We start from the raw sequence: 22,987 nt of genomic DNA, 5'->3' as shown, positions 1-22,987 counted from the left end.
CCCGTTCTCTGATGCTGAACTTAGCCTGCGAGGAGGCCTGGGGTGGCTGCAGGCTGGGTTGGAAGCATCCTTGCTCTGCCAGCAACATTCGGTGACGTCCTTCCATAGAGCAACAACAAGCGATCAGCCTGCTTTGCTTGCGCCTGTGTCAGTAGATGTCTCTCGTAATTTCTTTATTCAAAATACTATAGAGGAGTATTGTATCAGAAGTTGCATGGAAAATAAAGCAATGCTGCACAGAAGTAGCTGAATCTAAATAATGAATGCAAATTATATAGTATTTAATCCTACTTGTCATACGTTACCCCTGACTCAGAAGCAGAGGCAATGGCATACAGCCTGGTAACATTCTTACTACATCAAATAGGTATGCATGGTATCATTTGGGTAAGGGGAAAGCAGCATTTACATCCTGTATGTCCTGTGAAGGTGAGAAGGATGCCTGTGCTCTTCTCAGTTACAGTGTGCAGCAGCCACTGGTGTGGGATGCTTTTGTTTCCTTGAGAGTGCAGCAAAACACTGCACCCTTCCCACGCTGGTGTGTGTAGTCCGTGCTGATTCAGTGGCGTTTATCTTGAAGGGCAGGGGCTGGGTGAGCTTGCGGGAGTAACTCGGACAGCATCACTGTCGTTTCTTCAGGGCTAGGATTAGACAAAGGACACAAGGTTCAGTGGCGGCCTGTGGGAAGAAGCCTGGTGGTCCTGGTGCCTGTGTTAGTAAAAATTCCTCCCAACTCCTCCGCCCAGCTCTGGTTTTGGTTACTCTCTGCTTTTTCCTTGGGTTCAGCGTTCATTTGGTCCATGGGGCGAAGGCTGGTTGCTGCTTTCCTTCCTGCTCCAGGACTGAGTTACTGACTCGTTGTGGGCAGATGTGCATGGGATGAGGCAGGTGTGCTCCAGCACACCCGAGTTAACCAGGTAGCCCGCAGAGGAGGAGGGGCCTTTTTTTGGTGCTGTAAAGAAGCAAAAAACCAAAATTTAGGTTTGAGTAATGAAAGCTACCAATGCTTTTGTTTAGTTCTGTCAATGTATGAGCCACGCAGCAGTACTGTTTTGGGATATGTCACGAGCCTGTGATAGCCCAGTGAATGTAAGATTTCACATGGTCTGTTGCAGTAAGATAAACAGGACTGTCAAAATCTTGAAATAGAGCTCTCATAATGACATGGCTTTTAACTAACCTGACCTCTTGAATAGTCTACCTTTTGAAGGTAGAAATTTGTGGAAAAAAGTGTGTTTTATTTACATAAACCAGTAATACTTTTTTTTTTTTTGGCTGCAATTTGTTCTATAAAAGGAGGTGTGAGAGGGGGAAAAAGCTTGTATGCGTGCCTTTGCTATGGCCGATATTTCAAGCACAGCACTCAAACAGCGTTATAAACAAGATCTTACACTGGAGCTTACTACTTTCGCTTCAGGAAGTGGGAAAAGTATGCATGCTTTTTTGGTTTAGTTCCAAAATAAAAGGCAGCAAATTTTCTGGAGGATCTGTCAGAAATACTGGAACTTTATATTATTTGTTGAGGGGCCAGCTCTGACTTTCAGAAACTTGAAATGCTGTCTTTAAATCTTTCAGCTCCCTTTTCACCATCTGTGCTTGTCTATTCAGTGTGGAAAACTGTGACTCAGCTAGGAAAGCAAGTCCCTTTCGCTTTTGTTTTGCTAAATTTCACTCTGTGTTTCTCCTGCCTTGCTGCTTTGCCTGGGTGCAGTATGTGTTGGGCTCAGCAAAAGAGGAGTGTTCGGAGGAACCTTGCTCTGTAAGTCGCATCCCGGATTTTCCTGGCTGGGAAAGTTCGATGAACATCAGAGGATGCTAGATTTGCTAGCAGTTGAGTGTCCTCATCCCTCTTTGGGAAGAACGGTGCCAGCGTGTGTCAAGTGAGCAACTGTTAGGCCCTGGCTCAGGGAGTGCTCTCTGTATGCTGGTAATTTCACCAATTATCACTATGCCACTGACCTCTATTTCAGAGGAGGTGACCAAAGATGTTGTGGTGTGGCAGCTCTGACTTCATCTTGCGTCCTCAGGTTTCCTTGACCCCTCTGGCTGATTTTAGAATCGGAAATGATACAAAGTCAGGGTGGTAATGCATGAAGATAGGCTTGCTTGCTTTCTTAATTGATATTTTTAATCTCAGGTTTTTTCTTTTTTTTTTTTAATACATTAGTTATATTCGATACTTTCAGTTATCGATAAGATGTAGTAAGAACATAAGAGAACTGTGCCTTTGCAGGTCTAAAAGGCAGCTGGTTGGATGCCCAGGGCAGTACCGTGCTGTTGCTGTCAGCATCCCAGAGCTTCTCTAGGTGTGATGCTGCTGGTGCTCGGCTTTGTCCTGGTGCTTGAAAGTTGTGTTCAAGCTGGGTGAGGCAGCAAGCAGAGCTGTCAACGCAGAGATGAAACAGCTCTGCTGAGGTTCTGCCAGGCTGAAAACTTGGCTTTCTGCAAGGTCAGTGGCAAAACTCCATTGACTTCACTGAGTCCAGATTTCTTTGTTTTGATCTGTTGTGAGGAGGAAATGCTGTAGTTAATCCCTTCCCTCTTCTGTTTTCTCTCAGTGTTCCCAGGTGGCAGCTTTCAGATGGGACAGACACCCTTGTTTCAGCATAGTCTGCCAACAGTTTGCGTAGCCATGCAATGCCAGAATTTAATGTGATTTTCATATAAGATGAAGTTTATTTGATGGTGTTCTTTGCCTGTTTGCTTTTTCAGCCATTGGTTTGATTTCAGTTTAATTGACAGAGGTGTAGATAAGCCTAATATAATAGCTTTTTAAAAGTCTTTGGAAAGTTGGAGGCTGGTAGAGAGGAGAGGTCTCATAACCACTCCACTGAGAGGGTAACTCCAGGATAAGGTCCAGAGTTGAAGACAGTGATTAAGTGCTCCAGAATAGAGAAAACCTTCAGTGAGGCTTTTTTTGATATCAAAATCCGTCCTGACAAGACAAGGAAGCTGAAGGAAATCAGACACCATTAATGTTGCTGTTTCTTTGCTTTTGACCAGGAGACAGAAATCTTTCCTCTTGGTTAAGACTAGATTATCCTATCAGCTCTAAACGATCATGTGTTTTGGTGCTTGCATTTGCGGTATGTGCGCCTTTTGCCATTTCTAGTGTAACTATGGCAGTTCATGTTATAGGGTAGTCTAATATGCCCTGCTTCTTGTGTGGGTTTTGTAGGCTCTGCTGAGTTTGCAGCTAGCTCAGGCATGTCTACACAACCGTGCTGTCACTGCCGTGATGCCCCATCAGTACTTCCAGAGCAGCCTCAAGCATGTTTGCACTGGCTTATCTCCGAGTAGCATTTAGAGCTCCTAAGTGGTAGATACCTTCGCTCTTTTAGTAATGTTTTCTCATTTATAACATGTAACACCATTCCCCTGGCTTCCAGTCTGCTGACAGGGGTGATGCAAGGTCTTGGTTTTACTCTATAAAGTCCGTAATGGCCCAGACTCTTATCTGTCTCCTGTGTCCGGAGCCAGTGCCACACATGAGTAAAATGCCCAGAATAATCATCCCTGACTTTGAATGTGTGTGATAAAGAAGGAGGGTATTAGGCGGCTTCCTCTCTCCTTTGATACTGCCTGGGTGTGTTGACATGCCTTGATTTATCAAGATTTTCTTCATAGCATGCTCTAGTTTGCACTGCATGAGGCTGTTAAGCGCTCAGTTGATACCACATCCTTTTTTGTTTTGCAAGATTTAAAATCTGTTAAGTACCACGTGTGCCTACAGGGTACATTAAACAATTTTAAATGGAAACTAGCTAAACAACTGGTTTTTGCTGACATTTAAAAATCATTAAAACATTGCTGTTCCTACTTGATAATCAAGATCAAGTGTCAGAGTCCTACTAATCAGCTGTTTGGTGTTGAAAGTATTTTTCTGTCTTAACATTTTCAGTTTTCTTTTTCATCAGACTTTCTGGTTTTATATTAATGTAGGTCTCAACTCCAGTGTAGAGCTGGAGTAGGGTTTATTAGTTTACAGTTAAGTTTATGATTTGCTTTTAATAAATCAAAATACTCAAATTTCAGTTTAAACTAAGTAGTACTTAATTCCTGTGTCTTTTAGAAAGAACAGAATATCTTAAAAGTGAAAGCACAATATATGTGGTTCTCATAAGAAATTTTATTAAGCAAATCAGCACCAGGAAAATACATAGAAGATCATCTGAAGCAGTGGGATTTCCTGATAAAAGCACCTGTGGCATCCCGTAAATAGGGGGTCGTATTTATGACAGCAGTTAAGACTGTTGTGTTGAAGTTGGATATTTCTTTATCTCATTGGCACTGCATATTTGCTTCATTAACCTTTTTTAATATACTGATGTACCTCATTTCTCGCTGTGTGATAGAGTATGAATTAAGACTGAATTATAGATGCTAATTAAGAAGATGATTGAGAGAATAAGGAATGTCCTGGCATCTCTGGTTCTATTTCTCTGCAAGTGAATGTAACCTGTATCTCATGAAAAGGCATCGTTAGATCTTTTAGGGGATTTTTTTCTAGCTCTAAAGAGAAGCTTGTCAGCCCTGTAGCTCTGGTGCTGGCTTCTTCTGTGACGTCGTTTTCTACAGAGTGAGGATTTACAGGCTAGCTGTAGATGAAGAAAGAGGGTACATTCATGTCTTTGGTGTTCTGGATGGGGCAATCCAAAGTAAGTAAATTGGGTCTCCCTGTTTATCTTCCAGGGTGTCAGCAGCTCTCTCTGGACTTTCGAACACATAGGAGCAGTGGGCATTGGGCTTGGAGGCAGCCTTCCCCTCCCCGCCCCAAGAAATCTGTGGCGAGGTCAGCCGTGACAAGATCACAAGTGCTTCTCCCAGGGCAAGTAAACTTGAGAGGAAGCACAGAGGCCTTCCCCCTTTTAGGAAAGCTCAGTGCTGCTGGAAAATAAATGGTTTCAGAAGGCCTGCCTGCTGTGCTTTGTGTCTCTCCTGCCTGGGACCATCTAGCTTAAGAGATTAACTCCAGGTTTCAGAAGGAGCACAGATAGGTTCTGGCCTGCAGCCTGTAAAGACAGAGTTAGTTGCTATTGATTAATTTATTTTCCACCTAGGAATATGTATTTCTCATGTTTTGGGAAGCCCTTTTGGATCTAACGGGTGCTCTGGAACTGAGCCAAGATACCTCTTTACTCTGGTCCACACCCTTTAACTTTTTGTCTGGGCCCTCTTCTTTGGTACATTAGGGCATGTAGGTTTTCTGAAGTAACTGATCTTGCTACCATTCGTAGACAGATGAATTACAACCTTTGTCCTGGAGGTAGGTGGAATAACATAGGTTTAATTCTGCAAGTTTTCCCTCAGCTGCCATTGCCTGCCTGTTTTTGTGAGATCTGTTTGTACAAGGGTGAACGAGTGAAATTAACTTCGGTAGCATCTTCCTAGAGCATTCTCATTTAAATGAGAAATGATCTATCTGACAGCTCATAGTTACTTGTGTTAATGTTTGCTATAGGGGTCCTTATTTAAGCGGGTAATCATTCTAAACATAATTCTTCACCATCTGCACGTCAGATGGACACTGTTTTAAGGCTGTTTCTAGTTGAAACAGGTATCGTTAGGAATATTGTTCTATAGTAATGTCAGCAGTTTTCCACTGAAGTGCCCACTAACTTGTAAGCATATTACAAAACTAGGAATTAGCTGGCACAGTAAATCACATCAGAATTTCACTGGCTATATATGTTGTTTTTCTCTGATTCTTTCAAAACTGTTCCATCTTCTGTGTCCCTTGTAAATAGACCATAAAGAAAGCACTTTACTGCAGTAGGGCCCTAATCTACAGAGTCTTCAAGCCTCTAGAGAGTGATTCTCAATAGATGGTAGTGAGGTTAGAAAGTCTGTGGGCACAAAAATAGAGCACAGTCTGGGATACATTTGCTCAGTAATACAGTTCAAATGCACCTTAAAGTTGCATCTTGATTGACAGTGCAAGTCACCACAGGAGAGTTTATAAATCACTGTTGCTAAGCAGTCAACTTTTATATTTATTTAAATAGCCATATTGAAAATGATTGTTGGTAAGAGATGAAGAAAGGACAACAACACTGAAATTTGAACAGTACTTGTAACTTCAGGGGACTTATGGTACAGTGTGAGTATTTCTGGCTTGCGTAATTGTATCTTTAGTCATTGACCCCTCTAGAAACAAATCATCTTCTTAGTGCTTTCATGCTTTGCTATTAATAAACATGATGAAGACTAATGTAATTATTGGGCATTAATAAAACCTATTCCAACTAATAAGTTATCTTTCCAGACCTAAGAGTGTTACTAGAGAGCTAAGCATGGAGTTGTGGCGCTAGGCACACAGGTAAGAGCTGTAGTGTCCTCACAAAACCACAGCTGACAGGTAGTAGAGTGAGTGCATCTGAAGGATGTGTGTTTGTGTACAACATGCAGAGGATACAACGCCAGCAGTGATTCCAGCCTGCTTTGAAATACTCTTGGCTTTGTTTTCATACCAGTTTTTTTCCACAGGTGAGCATGGTTAGTAAGAATCCCGTTAGCCAACATGAACCTGACTAAAACTTCGTGAATAATGCTGAGAAATCTCACTAGTTGTCTCGCTAGTTAGTGGTATTTTAACCTTGTGGGTTTTGCAGTTCAGCCACAGCATCTGCTGTCTGCAGGGAACTCAGTGTGCAGTAGCTGTCTGCATGGTTGTAGCCTCTGGTCTGGTAACTGAGCATCCTTGAAATAGCTCAGTGAAGATTTGAGAGCACTGAAAACAGAACAGAGTGCCCTGGCAGCAGGGCTTGGGCATTTTATAGTATAAGCAGCAGTATTCTGCATGTCTCTCTAAGTACGTTTGGGATGTTAGGTTTGGGGTTTTTTGCTAACCAGTGCCATTGTGCTTAAGTATTAGTAGGATAACAATAGCGTCATTCTTTTTTCCTATTTAAGTATACCATGCAAAGCAGCCTGATTTAGTCACAGGTGAAGGAATTGCATAACATTTCAGATGAGCATGAGCAACATGATATTATCCTTAGTGTTTTCCTTTATTTATTTATTTATTTATTTATTCTTGGAGTGGAATGAGACTAATAGCTCAGTACTTGATAAGTGGGGTGGTCACTGAATGCTTTGCACTAATGCATTGCTGGTTCCCCTGCAAGTCACTTTAACAGCCACTGCTTGGCAGTCTTTTTATTTCGGTCAGTGTGAAACTGGCAGGTGGTTTTAGCTCAGATGCTGGTGGCTAAACATATTTGTGTCCTAAAGCCTAAATGTCTATTGCCTTTATTTGTGCTTTGGTTCATCTGAGTCTTCTCTAGCAGATGTCATTGTGAAAAGAGCAAGGTTTCACCATCCCTGCCTAGTGTGCTAGTTTTCTACTTCAGCTTTTCTAGACCAAATTTTTTTGAATGTGAGGCTTGTTACCCAACCTCCAGTATGAATTGTTAGTGGGGTTTTGTTTTGATTACATCTCCCCAGCTAAAGAGTTAAAACTATTGGTGTATCTCTGACTCAGAGATGCAGTAGTACCACAGCTTAGATCGCAGGTATTTAATGTTCCAAAATGAGTAACTCATCTATGCTTTCTTGCCTTTAACGATGAAAGATTTCTGTTTTTCTTTAGCATGTGTTGCAGCAGATGAGGCAAATAATTACATTATGTTAGCTGCTCTCCAATCTCATTCCTCTTTACTGATGCGCAACCAGATGGAGTTGCACATGATGGCACCAGCTCGTAGTGTGGTCTTTGCCACACACTGAACGTGTGGGTGTATCTCAAAAGTCCTGTGATACAGCTATCAGGCCAGACCTTGCAGTGCTTATTCAGGCAGTCTTCTCATTAACTCTAGTGGGCATCTACCCAAATCCTGGGATTTGGCTGCTTTTTAAAAGATTTTCTCTAGGGCTTGTGTTCTGTTTTGTTTTGGGAACTGATACAGGTAGATTTGCTAGGCTCCGTGGCGTGACTGTGGTTAATAGGTATAAAAGCATTTGTAGGCTGCAGTGTTATTCCTTGATCAATTAAAGCCCACCCCACATACAGCTCCGTCCTTGCTTTCACTCATGTGAAAGTGAGGGCTCTCTAAAGCGGGGTGAGTTGCATGGCCCCTGTACTACAGGAAATCAAGTTAGTGTGCTTATGGTTTCTTCTGGCCCTAAAAAATGACTGTATCATGAAACTGGTATGTGAATTGCTTTGTATTGGATCTTGAGGGAGTGCCTCAGTGACTGGAAGGAGGATTAGGCTTTTATTGGAAGGTAATGCACTCTTAATCAAAAGTGTGGGTGATGTACAAAAAAAGTGTATTTGAGGATACCAGCCACAGGCTGACAAATCATTTGGCGTTCCTGCCCGAGGATGAGCTCCCGATAGTTCAGGCTACGGAGCGTCCGTGCAGGAGTGGGAGTCCTGCCCAGAGGGAAGGCAGCGTTCCCCGGGCGGGCAGCTGTGCCCTGCTTCACGCTGGTCTCTGCCCTGCGTTGGGACCATCCCAGCCTCTCATGAAACGGGTCACGTCTGGGGAGATGTCCCTGGTAGCAAATTTTATAACAATGAGTTTATTCACTTGTACGTTTGAGACCAGGAAACTCCGGCATGATGCTTTTTAATGGTTGATTGGTTAAGTTTGTGAAAGGTTTGCAATTAGAGATACAACATTAGGAACTACTTGTATTAGACTGTATCATCTCACCATGACTTTTTTTATATTTTCTTTAATTTCACCCTTGGGCAAGCATGGTCAGGTACTTCCATCCCTGCTTCCTCTGCTACAAATGTTCTCATTCAGTCTGCTTCTGGTCTTCCCCCCCCTTCTGGCATTAGAACTTTATTTTTAAAATACATAAAGCTGTAGGGTTTCTCATCAGTAGAATCAAATAGAAGATCAAAAATATAATTAAATAACTTTCATTTCTTTGCCAAAAACAAATTATTTTTTCTTGTCTATTTTGGGTGACTTTATCACACCCTCAAGGGAATCATTTTCATCATGTCTGTCAGTGTGATCTTGCCTTAGAAATGGAATGATCCTTTAAAAGTAGTATGAAATTCAAATAAATGTTTGAAAAGAGAAACATGTAAAATAATTATATACCATAATAGCCAGGGCATTCAGAATAAACACTGTCATGGGTTGTTTTTCTTTTGTTTTGTTTTGTTTTTAAATCTTATTTCAAAAAATAAAGTAACGTAGGGAACCCTAATTTTTTACTGAGCCATATCATTATGGGAGTAATCCGGTTCATTAGATCTTGGTGTCTGCTGAAGATTTCTGCTGTTTAGAAAGTGCAGTATTTTTGTAGTATTATAAATGTTACAAAATGTTGTAGAATAATACTGGAAACAAGTTAGTATAAGAGTAATATATTTTAGTCCTGTAACTTACTTACTATGTATGAGACATATCAAGGCGTAAGTTATCTGTGTTGCACATACTTGTAACGAATCAGTATATTTTGCCTGTAATAGCCTAAGTAAAATTGGGAATATTCTTGATTTTTTTTTCATTTTTTTTTTAATTTTCCAGTCCCCCTCCCCCGCTCCTCCCTCCCCCCCCAATAAAGAGCAAACCAAAACCTCACTTTAATTCGTTAATTAAAGTGTTATAGATGGCAAAGTGGAATGGAGCTCTGGTTTACAATATAGGGCTGTCTGGATGAGCTCCTTCCTCTTTAGTAGTTACAGACGTTATCATGCTCTCCTGGTTTCCTTTCTCCATCTCTGTGGGATTTGTTTCAGTTTTGTTTTCCATTTTCAAAATTTTTGAGGTGGCTTTATGTTGGTGCTAATCTGTTTGTATTTCTTTTACATTTGTGTTGCGTTATAATTTTTCTGAGGTGCTGCACCTAGAAGCTGAAAGGATTTTACTTACAAAGAGGGAACTTGGCATACTACGAATTCTGATATAGTGGGTGTCTTTTTCCCAGCCTGTGATCTGGGTTTTCTTTACTTTGCCATGAGCAACAAAGAGTGAAAAAAGAAACGTTCTCTGAAGGATATCTGCTTCTCAGGCTAGATCACTAGGCAGGAGCAACTTCTACCGTGCTCTCTGTGTCTTGATGGATTGGAGTACAAGGTGTGCCTCGGGGCTGGGTTTCTAGCTTTGCTGTCCAAGTTCCCAGAGTGAGTGAGTGAGCGTGCTCATCTGCTTTTTTTTCTCAAACAGCAATGTGCATAGATTTCCCCTCAAAGGACTGTAGGAGTGCAATCACCTGACATTCGAGAACATTTACTGCAGTGTTTCCTGTTTCCCACCCAAGGGACACTGTTTGTGTCCTGCACTCATTGCTGAGCACTCTCATGTTGATTTTTTTCCTTCTAATTATGAGATGGGGTGTACAGAAATGTTGTGAAGAAAGCCAGTGTGACTGTTCGAGCCTTGTGCATTGACAAGATTGCAAATTGAATTGTCTGGATTGGAGGTCCTGTGCTAGCTGTTCACTATATCAAAAATGAATGTTGCCCATAATTCTGCTATGTTGAGGGTTGTTTGGGTTTTTGGTTTTGTTTGGTTTGGGGTTTGTTGTTGGTGGTGGTGGTTTTGTTTGGTTGGTTTTTTTTGTTTAAAGTGAACGGTTAGAGGGATACTTGGCATAGAAAGGACCAGATTCTACAAACTGCTGTATTATGGAGCTCTTGCCAAACTCCTGGGGACATCCATGGGATGAAGTCCGCCCTGTGCTTGTTAAGTTGCCTTTGCCTTACAGGGCAGAGAGGATTCCAGATTTTTTTGAGCATGGTGGAAATGTGTAGGATCAGGGGTTATTTTCTGCGTGTGTGTGTGAGACCTTATCTGAAGAAAGACAATCTCTGCATAGCATTGCCATGAGGGTGGAAGTCCCAGGACCACTTCTGTTTGAAGTAGAGAGGATGAGAGATCATGTTTTTTCAGCATGGGATTGTAAAGTCCAGGTTGCATCCTATTGCTTGGTAGTTATATATTAATAAAGTGTAGGTCCAAAGGGCTTGTGTTACCTTGTCTTGACGCTCTTAATCTAGTGAAACTTTTCTTCGTTTCTGTTGCATTTCTTCTATGTGCTGTACTACAGAAACACTGGTCTTGCTGGTCAGTTGGCTTGTTGTTTTTCGTTTTCCATTTTGAGAAGCCTGATGCTGTTACTGAGAACAGTGCTGGTAGGTTATTTATGTATTCTGCCTAATTATTTCATGGCTATATGCATTTCTTCAGCCTACAGTAAAATGAGATTAACTATTTCAAGCCTTGGTAAAAGGTACTGTACATTTGGGTATTAAAATCAGCTGCTTGTTTTTACTCTGTCTCCTTATCAAGGGCTGGATTGAAGCATTTGTGTAACCATGAGTGAATCATAGGTTTGAAGTGTTCTCACTTGTATGTTTGCAGACTAATATCAGGTAGGGGAGCTTTCCAAGTATTTCAGTACTGAGCACAGTGAAAGATGTTCGTGGAGAAAAAATTGCTAGTGACCTAAATTTAGTTTGAATTTAGCTCACACTGAAGAATGGTATGCAACTTCTCTGTAGTATGTTGTGTTTATAGCGTGGAAAGTACCCATGCTTAAAACAGGCTTTAAATCACACGCTTTCTCTGTGCGTTATTTTAGTGGGGGAACAAAAAGGCTCTTATTATGGTGTGCTTTTGTATTGTCCTTTACAGCCATCGTAGCTCTGACAGAGAAAGCCGAATTCTTTTTCTGACTCGCATTCAATAGTATTAACAGGCTTCTCGGCACCTTCCGACTGCAGTTGCTGGAGCCTGTCAGAAAGCAGCTGCTCGTGCAGATCCACGGTAGAGCTAGAGCTCTGGATTTCAGTCTGCGGTTCGTGGGGCTACTTTCTACTAGTGAGATGTTTCAGAAGGTTGTCTAGGAAATGCAAATCTGTGCCACGTATCGCTCTACAAATGTGAACTTTAAAGGGATCTGCTTCCATTGAAATAGTTTGAGATCTGTCATTTGGAAAATGTTGAAAACCAGGCATTTAAAGCAGTCACAGCGTTTCAAGAGAATAGGTAGTCGCTATTGTGGAAAAGTTCATATGAGGTCACCTGAACTGTTGCTAGGTTAGAGAGACTGTAGTGGGAATGTTTTTTTCCCTTTTCCTTTCTCTGATGTCTCTGAAGGAAACAGACCTGCACTGTCCTTTCTGCACAAAAGGAAAGGAGGATTGTAGTGTCTAAAAGGCCCTGACTGTCTTAATGCCCAAAAGAATATGCCTTGTTATGTATTTTATGGAGGTAAGGTGAACATCCCTGGTCAAGGTATAGCCGATGCTTTTGATGGTATGATGCCTGATTTCCTGACGCCCCCCAACCCGCCCTAACCCCAGGCACTGTTGTACAAGGTCTGTAACTGCAGAATTGGCTGTAAAGAGCCACTTAAAAAGTGGCCACATAAAAATCACGCTCCCATTCAGAGCTATAAATTGGAATTAAGGTGTCTGACCTTGTTTGTCTGTTACTTCAGAAAACCAGATGCAGCTTTATGTTATTGCTAGGGAACAGACACGTGTGTAGCATACTCCCAATTTACTTCTAGCTCCTTCATCAGCTTCAAAACTCAGTCATTCTTCGCTTCTCCCTTGAAGTTTCAAGTCTCTTCAGTTTCAGTTGGTTACAGTTTCATGTTTATTTTATTACCATTGCTTTATTTCCTCTATCTCTGTTCACTGTGAGATCTGGAATTTACAAGTCCAGGTAAATCATAATTAACCCCCCCTGTTTCTGCCAGTCTCGGGACGCTTGCCTGCTTCTTTTCTTTCCACCCGCTTTGGTACTTTGTCAGGAGCACTGTATTGGAATCGTCCCCCACATTATAAGACAAGCTTTAAAAACAATAAAGAAAAGCTTATTTTAAGAAAAAAAATTGATGTGAATCTCTGTAGCTACTTCTATTGATGCAGTTAATGTTATGGAGGGAAGAATTTCATCATTGTAAATTGATCTGAAGTCCTTAAATGTTGCACTGTGTGATTGTAAGGCTATGTTGGCATGATCTGGATTTATGCAAAACTCCCATGTCTCTCACCACCTGCTTACAAATAACAACTGTAGCCAAATGTGAAGGGATCTGAGCAGAAAACGAATCCCAATTTCTTTTTTTTTTTCTTTTATAGACATGTAAATAAATTCAGAGTTTGGTTCACAGACATACAGAAAGTCAAGGTAGTTTAACAAACAATAAAGCCTTGAACTTTTTACCATCACCTCCATGGGGAGGAGCAGAGGAGCTGCAAGTTAGTGGCTGATGACTGCATGACTCATTGGGCATATATATGATAAAAAGTGAATGTTCAGGGAAAATTTCCCATGGAAGAGAAATTGCTGTTTGCTAGTAAATATGGCAGTAGCTCTCCCTACATATTTGTAGAGAATGCTGTTTGTTATGCACACGGGAAAAGAAAGGAATTGCCTGCATTACCGCTAATTTTACAGTGTCCTGCTGAGGTCTTACTGAAATGTGCATTTTCAGGGCAGTGTGGTGATTTTTTGCAAGTTGAGACATGTCACAGAAATTGTTGGTCAAATGGAAATACTGATTAAAAAGTATAGAGGGTTTGGATTGTTTCTGAACTCTTCTTTTTTGGTGATGTGATGTAGCTCTTGCATTTTTCTCTGCCAGGAGCTTACATTGGTAATCCAAACTGTATGTTTAGTCTTTGTATCTGTGAGAATACAGGTTGTCTCTAATTAAATAAGAGTTTGGTTTGGTATTAAACCTGTTCTGTTTTTAGTTTTGTTATTTTTCCCCTGAACACAGTTTTGCCCTTGGCTGATTCAACCAGTAAGCTTTGCAGGCTTTTAAGGGTTAGAGTGCTTTTTCTGTACTCTTCTTTTCTGGACTTCTGTTTATGTTGTTCGCAGGGTGAAAATGATGTGCAGAACCGTAATCTCTTCCTGCACCCTAAAAAGAAGCAGATTAAAAAATGCAGGCAGTAAGCCTGGGTAATAATTTCTCAGTAAATATTTTACTGCTTTTTCCATCTGTTACACTAAAATCTGACTTAAACTAGACATAAATCTAGTCAGAAGAGGTCACTGGAATATTAATCATCAGAATTAATCCTTTTAGACATGTGCTTGGTATGAGGCCAGCTATTCAGACATTTAACAGCGAACATATGTTGCTTATCTGTCTGGCAGCTCGCCAGTGAAGTAAACTTTGAGTTTGTGGTGGTTTTGTATCTGTAAAGTACACTGCTTGTTTGGTGCAAGTTGATGCAGTTTTTCTGTATGTCACATGTGGCACGTAGCCTGCTACTGAAGAATAAGTTCTCTTCAGGGTGTTCTCAAAGAGCTATAGTCTCTTAGTGTTGCATGGAAAGAAGTGATATCATTCATGGTTGACCTTTTCATGGTGCTTCCCTATGAAGTACGATGAGCCAAATTTAATACTACTTACTCAGAGCAGAGGAAGAGACAGTATTTCAAGCAGAGTAGTACTGTGGAACCCAAATACAGCTGAATGAAACCTCACCCTGCCTCCACTCCTGCCGTTCTGACTTGGAGGAAACATTCATTTATGTAAATACAACTCTTTCTTGAGTCAGGTCTGGACTGGACCCAGCATTTCTGTTTCTCTCCTCGTAGGAGCATGCTTCATACTCGACAGAATAATGATTATTTCATATCCTAATTATGGAACTGATTCATCCCCCAGGGCATGGAAAGCAAACAGTAGGAGTGAGTGCATTATTAAAAAAGTAGCGTATTTTTAGAGAGGAGGTAAAAATAAAATGCGACTCTATTGAAAAATTTCATGATAAAGAAAAACAGCTTGCATTAGAGGAACTTTTTAAAGCAATCTGAGATTATGACTGGGAGAACAGATTTTGTTAGTAACATGTTTATACTTTGGTCGCGAGAAGTTATTAATTTTCTACTTGCCTTTATTTTTCAAGGAGAAGAATGAAAGCTCGCGCTCCTCCTCCACCAAATCAACCTTCTCCAGCAAGTAGATTTCACAGTGAGTACAAGTCACCTGCAGAGACAGCTGTAATTTCTGATCAGAACCTTGTGAGCATGAAGGAGAACATGATAAACAGATCGGTGGACTTCACAGTCATTTTACCCAGCGGGGTGGAGCAGAAGAGCACAGTACAAGGAAGGTAAGGCTTTGATTAGCTCCCACTTTTTGGAGCCCTCTGTTCCCAGGGGCATACTTGCTGATATTAATGTCTCCCTTTCTGAGTTGATGGGGTTTCTCTGCCGTGCTTCTCTCTGCGTTTTAGGCAGCTGTTGTACCAGAGAGTCCCAAGACCCATGTATAAAGGCCCCTCTCTGCTGGGGCAGGAAGGTATTTAACAGCTATTGTGTCACTGTTTTCCTCACAGATCACCCTCAGCACGTGTATGGGTCCGTCTCTTCCATGTAGTGCCACTGGGCTAGTCTTAGGTTGTATCCCACCTCATAACACAGAGGGGGTTTGGTGCAGTGGAAGTAGGTGCTACTGGCAAACAGCAATCCTGACAGTATGCCTGTCTGGAGTCATGCCGAGAAGCAAGTTCAGAAGGTGAATGATTCATCGCATTCAGAGATCCTGCCTTCACAAAGACATTGCGATTGTGTAGACAGCAAAGCATCTGCTGGTATTTAAGAAGCCTTTTCTCTATATAAAAGTGTATTGGTTTTTTGCACAGGAAGAGGTTCTCCTTGTCTCTGGTTACAATCAAGGGCAAATTGTATTGGAAAGGCAGTTTTGAGATAATTTGCTTCACCATGGGAGCTCTTTCTTCTCCTCACGCTCTCTGCGAGAACTGTTTTTAAAGAGGGAGACTTAACAACTTTTAAGAAAGAATTTGGAAGAGTTTTAATAATATATTCAATACTGTGATGAAACTGTAGCAAACAGTGGTGTGGCCAGCAGTGGTCAGGAAACTGTAGAAAGTGATAATACCGGATAAGGTGGATATGTAGAGATGCCTGTTGATAAATCAGGGTGTGTGCTTATTTTACATTTGGGGTTTGCAACAGTTAGTCTGCATTCCTGTAAAACTACTCGTCTTGGTCTGATATATTAGTCTATTTTGACTGTTTGTCTGTTAGTGTATTTTGATGGCTGAGGAGGATGTGTACAGCAGCATGTAGTGTCTGATATTTCATTCTTCCCCCTACTCATCTTGTAGAAATTAGTGTTCACTTAGCCACTCTTAGGAGACCAGTGCAACTCGTGTGGGTCAGCCCCAAAGCCAGAGTGATGTCAAAGGTTTTAAAGGAAAGCAGTGTTTATCAGAGCTCTCAAATTACACATTTAGTGATCGAGTTTTTATGGGGAGATTTGGACTTAATGACAGAAAGAAGAGAACAGACTGGGAAAGTAGATCAGGACATGAAACTTGCTGGCCATTAGATCCCAAAGAAAGGTGGTATCATTGGCAAATGCAAGCCATCTGGGAGCTAACAAGAGGCCAATCTCCATGCAGGATTTTATATAGCAAGATACATAATTGCCATATGGTTAGAAAAGATTTTCTTCTCCCTCAAAAAAAAACAAACCAAACTGTGAAAACACACACTCCAAGAGCACAAGAGTGGTGTTTTAATGTGACCTTTTGAAGAACATACAAGCTACAGGAGCAGAGAACAAATGGAAAATCCTTGTACAATAAACATTCTGTCTCTCGTATAGGTGTTTATTATCACTACCATTGCTATCACGTACACTGGGACTGAGTATTTTGATCTTTAGAGTCTTTAGTTTGTTGACTAAAACCTGAAAGAAATGTCAAATATTAAACCTTAGATCTTTCTGTGGGGTTATTTATATTCTCTACGTTAAGCACTCTAAATGAAAACGTTGTCTTCATTGTTCTGTGAAGGTGCCCACTTCTCTCCGTTGTCTGCATGACAGGTCTAGGCCCCTGATTTAGGCAGCAATTAAATTCCTGCCTGTGCTAATCTGCTCATCTGAGTACCACCAATGCCTAACCGAAGTAGGAGGTGTTCTCCCTCAGCGCTGTCTTGAGCACTTGGAGTGGAGAGTTGGTGACAAGTGTCAGGCACTGATAGCCAGCTGTGGGGAGTGGAAGATTATGGAAACTGAGGAGGGGAGTAAATCATCCTAACAAGTTATGAAATAAGAAGAGGATACCCTATAATGAGCTCTGTATTATAGTGGTATCAGTCTGTGAACAGACCTCGTGTGCTGCTGTTCTTTCTAACCACTGGAAGATGAAACTTCCTGCACATTAACACTGGTTACGTTTTTAGGGATGTAGAATACAAAAAAAAAAATGTCAAGAGCATCTGAAATTTTTACGGGGTGAACTGTCTTAAGTCTCCAGGTTTGGATGAAAGCCCAGGCTTTTTCATCTTTTTGCATTGTTTTGGCATTGCAAACTGGACAGCTATGAAGTACAATGATATTCGGAGGTAAACATTTAATGATAAAGATTCATTTAGCTTGAAGCAAGTATGGGAGCCAGCACAGGTAATTCTGTATTTTTCCTGTTCACTCTTTTTACCTATGCTGATATCATGGAAGGACATTTCAGACAAATTCTGCTGTTGTTTATACTGCTATAAATCTTCAGTATTTTCATTGCCATCATTATAACTGCATTCTGCAAAATCTGCTTTTGGGTAACCTGGGGAGATAGCTTTTCTGTTGCAGAAAAATTTGCAAAACCTTGCCCTGGGCGTCATCATAATGAAAAATGATTCTGTAATTTCAGGAAAGCAGTTCACAGAGCACTGAAGTACACTAGAGGACGTTTGAAAATATAACTACTGTAGCTAATTAGTATCACTTAAGGTTACTATAAATGAACCAAGCTAAAAGTCAAAATCATCTCTTTAAATTTGTTCATTGTATGTAAGCAAAGCAGCACATTGTTAGTTTTACTTTGTTCTCGATAATAGAAAGTTCCTATAAATATCAGCAAGAGGGCTGAAAATTCTCATTGAATTTTCTTGAAGGATAGTTCAAGAAAAAAAGGAAGTGTGCTCTTTAAAGATACTTTATTGGAATCTGGAATTTTTAAGTAGATGTATTTATAAAAGTTAACTCAAGCTGACAGTCTCTCTTTAAGAGTTTATTGCCATCTTGTAACACACAGTTTATTCTAGATTTTGGAAATACATAGTGCAGATTTTAGGACAAAGTTGAGTCCTCTAAGGAGTGTGTGCAGCAATAGAATAGTATTAAAAAACAGTTTTCTTTTTTGAAATGATTGGTCCCTGTCAACTCTGCTGTAAAACATATAGAAGAATTCATGACAAACTGTTAGCCTTTTCTCCCCTGAAAAGGATTATAAAATACGCCCACCAGTAATGTGTGTTTGTACTGTTGTATGAGCACTAACTGATGTGCTGAAAGAATAGGCAGGGCGTTGGCCACTTATACATTTTATGCATATAGATCTGTAGCAGATCCACGCAAACTGTTAGCAGATCTGACAGAGGTGATGGCTAGACATTTAGTAAGAAAATAAGTGGAAAAGATCACAAGAGTTACCAGAAACTTTTTCTGTTTGTGATTCTCACAGGTAACGCTTTCAATGGGTAGCCTATAAATAAAGGAATCACGCATCTCTCCCCATTCACACTGAGTGCCACTGAGAAGGACTTCCTCATTAACGCAGATACAGACATTTATAGTAGTATTTGAAATACATTGCAGAAAAATGGGTATGTTTGAAGCTAAATGATGTTTGGTTTGGAGTTGTCAGCATGTGGATGACCGATAAGCAGAAGAGTAGACTGGACAGTTGTTGCTCCTGCTGTTATCTTGCATGTTATACAAATTCTCTCATACATGTGGTGCACAGAGAGCAGGATACTAGAACAAATAATAAACTAGCTGAAGCTGTAGTCCCGTTCTGCAAGTACTGGAGGACAGAGCTCAGTGCAGTTTGTTATATGGAGCAAAAAGCTAACGTCATCACAGAAAGAATATTCTCGCATAATTCTCAATGAAAGACTCTTAAGTGGTATTAATTGTGGGCTTATAGTTCAACATACAGAACAGTGTCTCAAGAAAGACTGAAGGTGTGAAATCAGCCCAGGTTGGTAAAATGTGAAAGAGGTCTTGCTAGAAGACGACAAACAGGGCATATACAGCAAAAGGGTTAAAAATGAGCTTAACTAAATACTAAATAGGGGTCAGGTCAAAATAGCAGTGGTTTAATGTAGGCTTTAAAAAAAAAATAAAAATCTTACTGGACTAATTTACAGAGTAATTTAAGTTGGCAGGGGCCACTGGAACTGACCTGCTCTAACTCCCTGCGCAGTGCAGACCCCACAAGAGCGGGTTGCTCAGGGCTGTCTCCAGGCATGTTTGAGTACCTCCAGGGAGGAGGTTTCCGAACCTCTCTGTACCCCTGTGCCAGGGCTTGACCACCCTTGTGGTGAAAAAATGTTCCCTTGTACCTACGTGGAGTTTCCCATGTTGGCACTTGTCTCTTGCCCCTTGCTGTTCACCGCTGAGGTGTGTCCGGCTCTGTAAGCCTACCGGGTGGTTCTTACGGACAGCAGCGAGATTTCTCTTCACTCTTCTCAAGGCTCAGCAAACCCTTCTTGTGTGTCATCTTGGTGTTCCTTCTTTGGACTTGCTCAATTATGGAGAATAAGAGCCAAATATACATGAGCAAAATAAGGAAAGAAACAGAAAGCATTTATGAGTATCTGTTTATCACGCTTCCTGTACCACTTTTGATGCAGCTTGCTATTGTATACATTTCTGGTTGTGTAGGAATACCTCCAATCCTTTCATGAAGTGCCTGCTGTGCTTTGGAGCATGAGAAAATAATAATGACTAATGCTATTTCCTGTTTTTAAATGGAGATAGTGAAAGCATCAGAGACGTGAGGTCACTCCCTTTACGCTACTGTTTTTCTTTTCCAGTCATTTGTCACTTTAGATTCCTAATGTGTCTTTGGCATTGACCTAAATAAAGAAAATTCTTTCTTTCAGTTTGAGATTTTTTTATAGGCATTTGTAGCATGAAAATAGAAGGTAATAGGAAAGTCAATGTCATTTGATAAAGTACAACTTTGTCCAACACATTTATTTCCTAGAGGTACAAGACTGTATTTTAAATAAGGAGATTAAGCCGAGCCACACCCAAAACAGCCCAGTTGTTTTCTGCCTCTTAAACTATAGGCGTCTTTGCTGCATTTTACTGGTGAACAACAGGACACAAGTGGTCTGACACCCTAAAACTTGATCAGGACTTCGGCCTGATAAATATTGCTGACAAAGTGGTTATTCTTTACTGTCCAGTATTGGTGTTAAATGTCAAACAGCCTAGTAATAGGTTATCAGGACAGAGCCAAAGTACTTTCTTTTGCTAAGAATAGTTGTCTGAACCATCTTGTCTGAATCTTAAGTTGGCTTCATCCTCCAGCTTTATTTCTGTGCTCTAGTATTTGCTTATCAGTCATTAATGTTTGGTGTCTGTCAAAGTGTTTGGTCTCCCCACCCAAAATTTCAGCAACATCTTATTAAAATAAGAAAGTAATGTGTTTCTTAGCTGAGTAGTTGGAGAGGCAGGAGGCATTTAACTTCTTCATTTCAGCTTTAGATTTAATCCTTTATGATCAGACCTGCCTGAATTTCAAAGTAGAATATGCTCTCCACCAGGTCTCAAAAGCAGGTTAAAATCAAGTGCAGATACGTGTGGAACAAGACAGAAGCAAAGGAAGGACTGACTCTTTGCACCTTCCAAGAGCCATCTCTTGGAAGATGCAAAGAGTCAGTTCTTTGCTTCCATCTTGTTCCAGCCGTATTTGGCCCAAGGTTACAAAAAGTTGGTCTAGATTAGTAGGTGGCTCAGTACCATTTTTTTGCTGTGTTTAGTGGCTCTCTTCTGTTAGTGGCACATACATGGAGTTACTTGAAATAAAACTCCCGTTTAAAATCAAGCCGCGGGTTTGGCGGGGGGGTTAAGTGTTTTTAATGAAATAGTTTACATGAGGCAAGATAACTGTCCAAATTTGAATGAATTATCACAATATTACGCACTACAGAAATATATTGGTGTTCCACATTAAATAGAAATGTCTAGCACATAGAATACCATGTATTGCGGTTCTGCCAGGTTATTTGCTTTTCTGTGAAACAATAGTCATAAGGCTGAGGGGAAAAGAACACATGCAAATTTTAGTTTAAAAGAAATATGTCTGTAAACAGACAAGCTGAGATCTTTATCAGCGGACTAACACTTTTTTAAATGCTCACTGCTGCACAGCTTAATGAATATTCATGTAAACGTCGGTGTAGGTGGGGTTCTCCTATAGTTTGGACTTAAGTAGGTGTAAATGTTTTTGTTGGTGTGTGGCGTGTTACATATGATTTAAACATGGTTGTGAAATACAGGCGTTTGCAACTTGGGGACAGTGCCAGAATAAGTCATTGTGAAATGACCTGATACAGTTTCGATTTAGATACTACGTATTTCTGTTTAGATGCTGCCTATGTTAGCAGTTACCACAGCACACTGTTTTTCTGAAGCCTCCTATACATATTAATGACATCTGTTTTCCCTGTTTGATCTTCAGTCATCATCTTCTCACTGTGTTCTTCTCTTTTCAATGCGATCACCTATTTCAAATTTTCCATGCTTGCCATTTTTTCAGCTCACACTGCGCAACTCAGTTAAACTTGAAATAGGTTACTGTAAAGAAGGTCCTTTCTCATCGCTTGCGCGGGAAGAGCTGTCACCTACGTGTATTTTAGTCTTTTGCCTGTTAATAAGGGATTGTTCTCGTGTTCCATTCTCGTCATCTTTGCCAGTAGCTCTCCAGGGTTCTTGCCAACTTCTTGAGCAGTTGTTGGCCAACAACATATACATAGAAAGAAGATGGGCAGCCCACCACAGAGTAGTTTCCCAGATGCTGACAGCTCGCAGTTGAAGGGCAATTCTTGAGCTGCGGTTGTAATGGTGGTAGCTGATAACCTGTGAAGGATTTTATTTTCTTTGAATTTGCTTGCATTTTGAATCCGTATACAGTTTCACCAGTTTACACATTAGAAGGCATGCCAATTCCTTTGGCAAATATGCTGTCTATGCATTTATTTTTACTTCCTGGTAGAAGAGAAATATCCCATGTATATGACAGGCTTCAGGTACGGCTGGTAATTTTTTTCAACTTATGTTGTTTTGTTGATGACAGATACTGGTTTATGGAACCAAAACTTTTCAGAAACGTAACCAGTTTTAATAAACCTCTTTTCTCTGATCCTGGGTGGAATTTTAGGGAGGAAGGTTGAAAAGAAAGAACCCTTCAGTACGTTGGTAGAAGAGAATTTCTGGGTGTTGAGGAACATAGTTCATATCTGCTGTGTCAGGCAGTATCAAGCTCCAGTGAGTGTTGAGTTATTGACGCAAAATGGAGTACCTCCGTACAGAGGCATGGAATAAGAGAGGGGCAGTGACTGACTCTCTTAACCTTGTGGTTCAAGAATCACATCTGCAATAAGAGTTCTTGAGAATGCAAATACTTGAAATCAGATGTTTTTATACAGGTTTAATATTCTCACCAAAATAAATACGGAAGGGATCTCTTGTAGTTGGAAATATTGCTGGTGTCAAGTGGATTTGGTGTGGGGAGACGACTCAAAGTTGTAAGCTGAAAAAGAAATAATCCCGTCTACCTTTTGTTCCAGATTTAAATGCTCCATTTAAAGTTGCGTTATGTGATGGTTCAAATCTAGGTAGAGTTCACCGTACCATGAATGTATCATTTATTTCGATCTTGTCTTCATGTTAAAGAATGGGATTTGAATTGGAGAATTTAATGTATGGATTTAACAGATAAGATGGACTTTGTCCCCTCTCAGCTTGTGTTTGTTAGTGCTCTTATTGGCACTGTTGTCTGCCTCATAGTGAATGGTTAATTGCCAGCTCATAAAAGCACACTGAAGTGCAAATATATTTAATTCCTAACATTTTATCTGATCTGTTTAGCATTTCAAAGCATTAGCACTGTTCCCTCTCAAAGATGGTTAACTAGTGACACATCCACAGCTTGTATTGTCTTTTTTTCTCCTGTATTAAAACTGAGGTAAATTTTTTAGCAACTGTGTTTTTTCTCATGTTAACA

At 40.6% G+C, this 22,987-nt stretch overlaps 1 protein-coding gene across 4 annotated transcripts in view; it reads left to right on the top strand.

Moving 5' to 3' along the window:
- COBL (cordon-bleu WH2 repeat protein) overlaps positions 1-22,987 on the top strand; it is a 160,089-nt gene that overhangs the window by 28,022 nt on the left and 109,080 nt on the right. For all 4 annotated transcript variants that reach the window (XM_075022695.1, XM_075022694.1, XM_075022697.1 and 1 more), the window contains one exon: positions 14,846-15,052. In XM_075022695.1, the coding sequence (XP_074878796.1) occupies positions 14,846-15,052 (207 nt within the window). The remainder of the gene's footprint in view (positions 1-14,845; positions 15,053-22,987) is intronic.

The sequence above is a fragment of the Buteo buteo genome, chromosome 3 (genome assembly GCF_964188355.1).
Source record: "Buteo buteo chromosome 3, bButBut1.hap1.1, whole genome shotgun sequence".
NCBI lineage: Eukaryota > Metazoa > Chordata > Aves > Accipitriformes > Accipitridae > Buteo > Buteo buteo.
The sequence above is the reverse complement of the archived record's forward strand: the minus strand, read 5'-3'. Positions and strand labels throughout refer to the sequence as shown.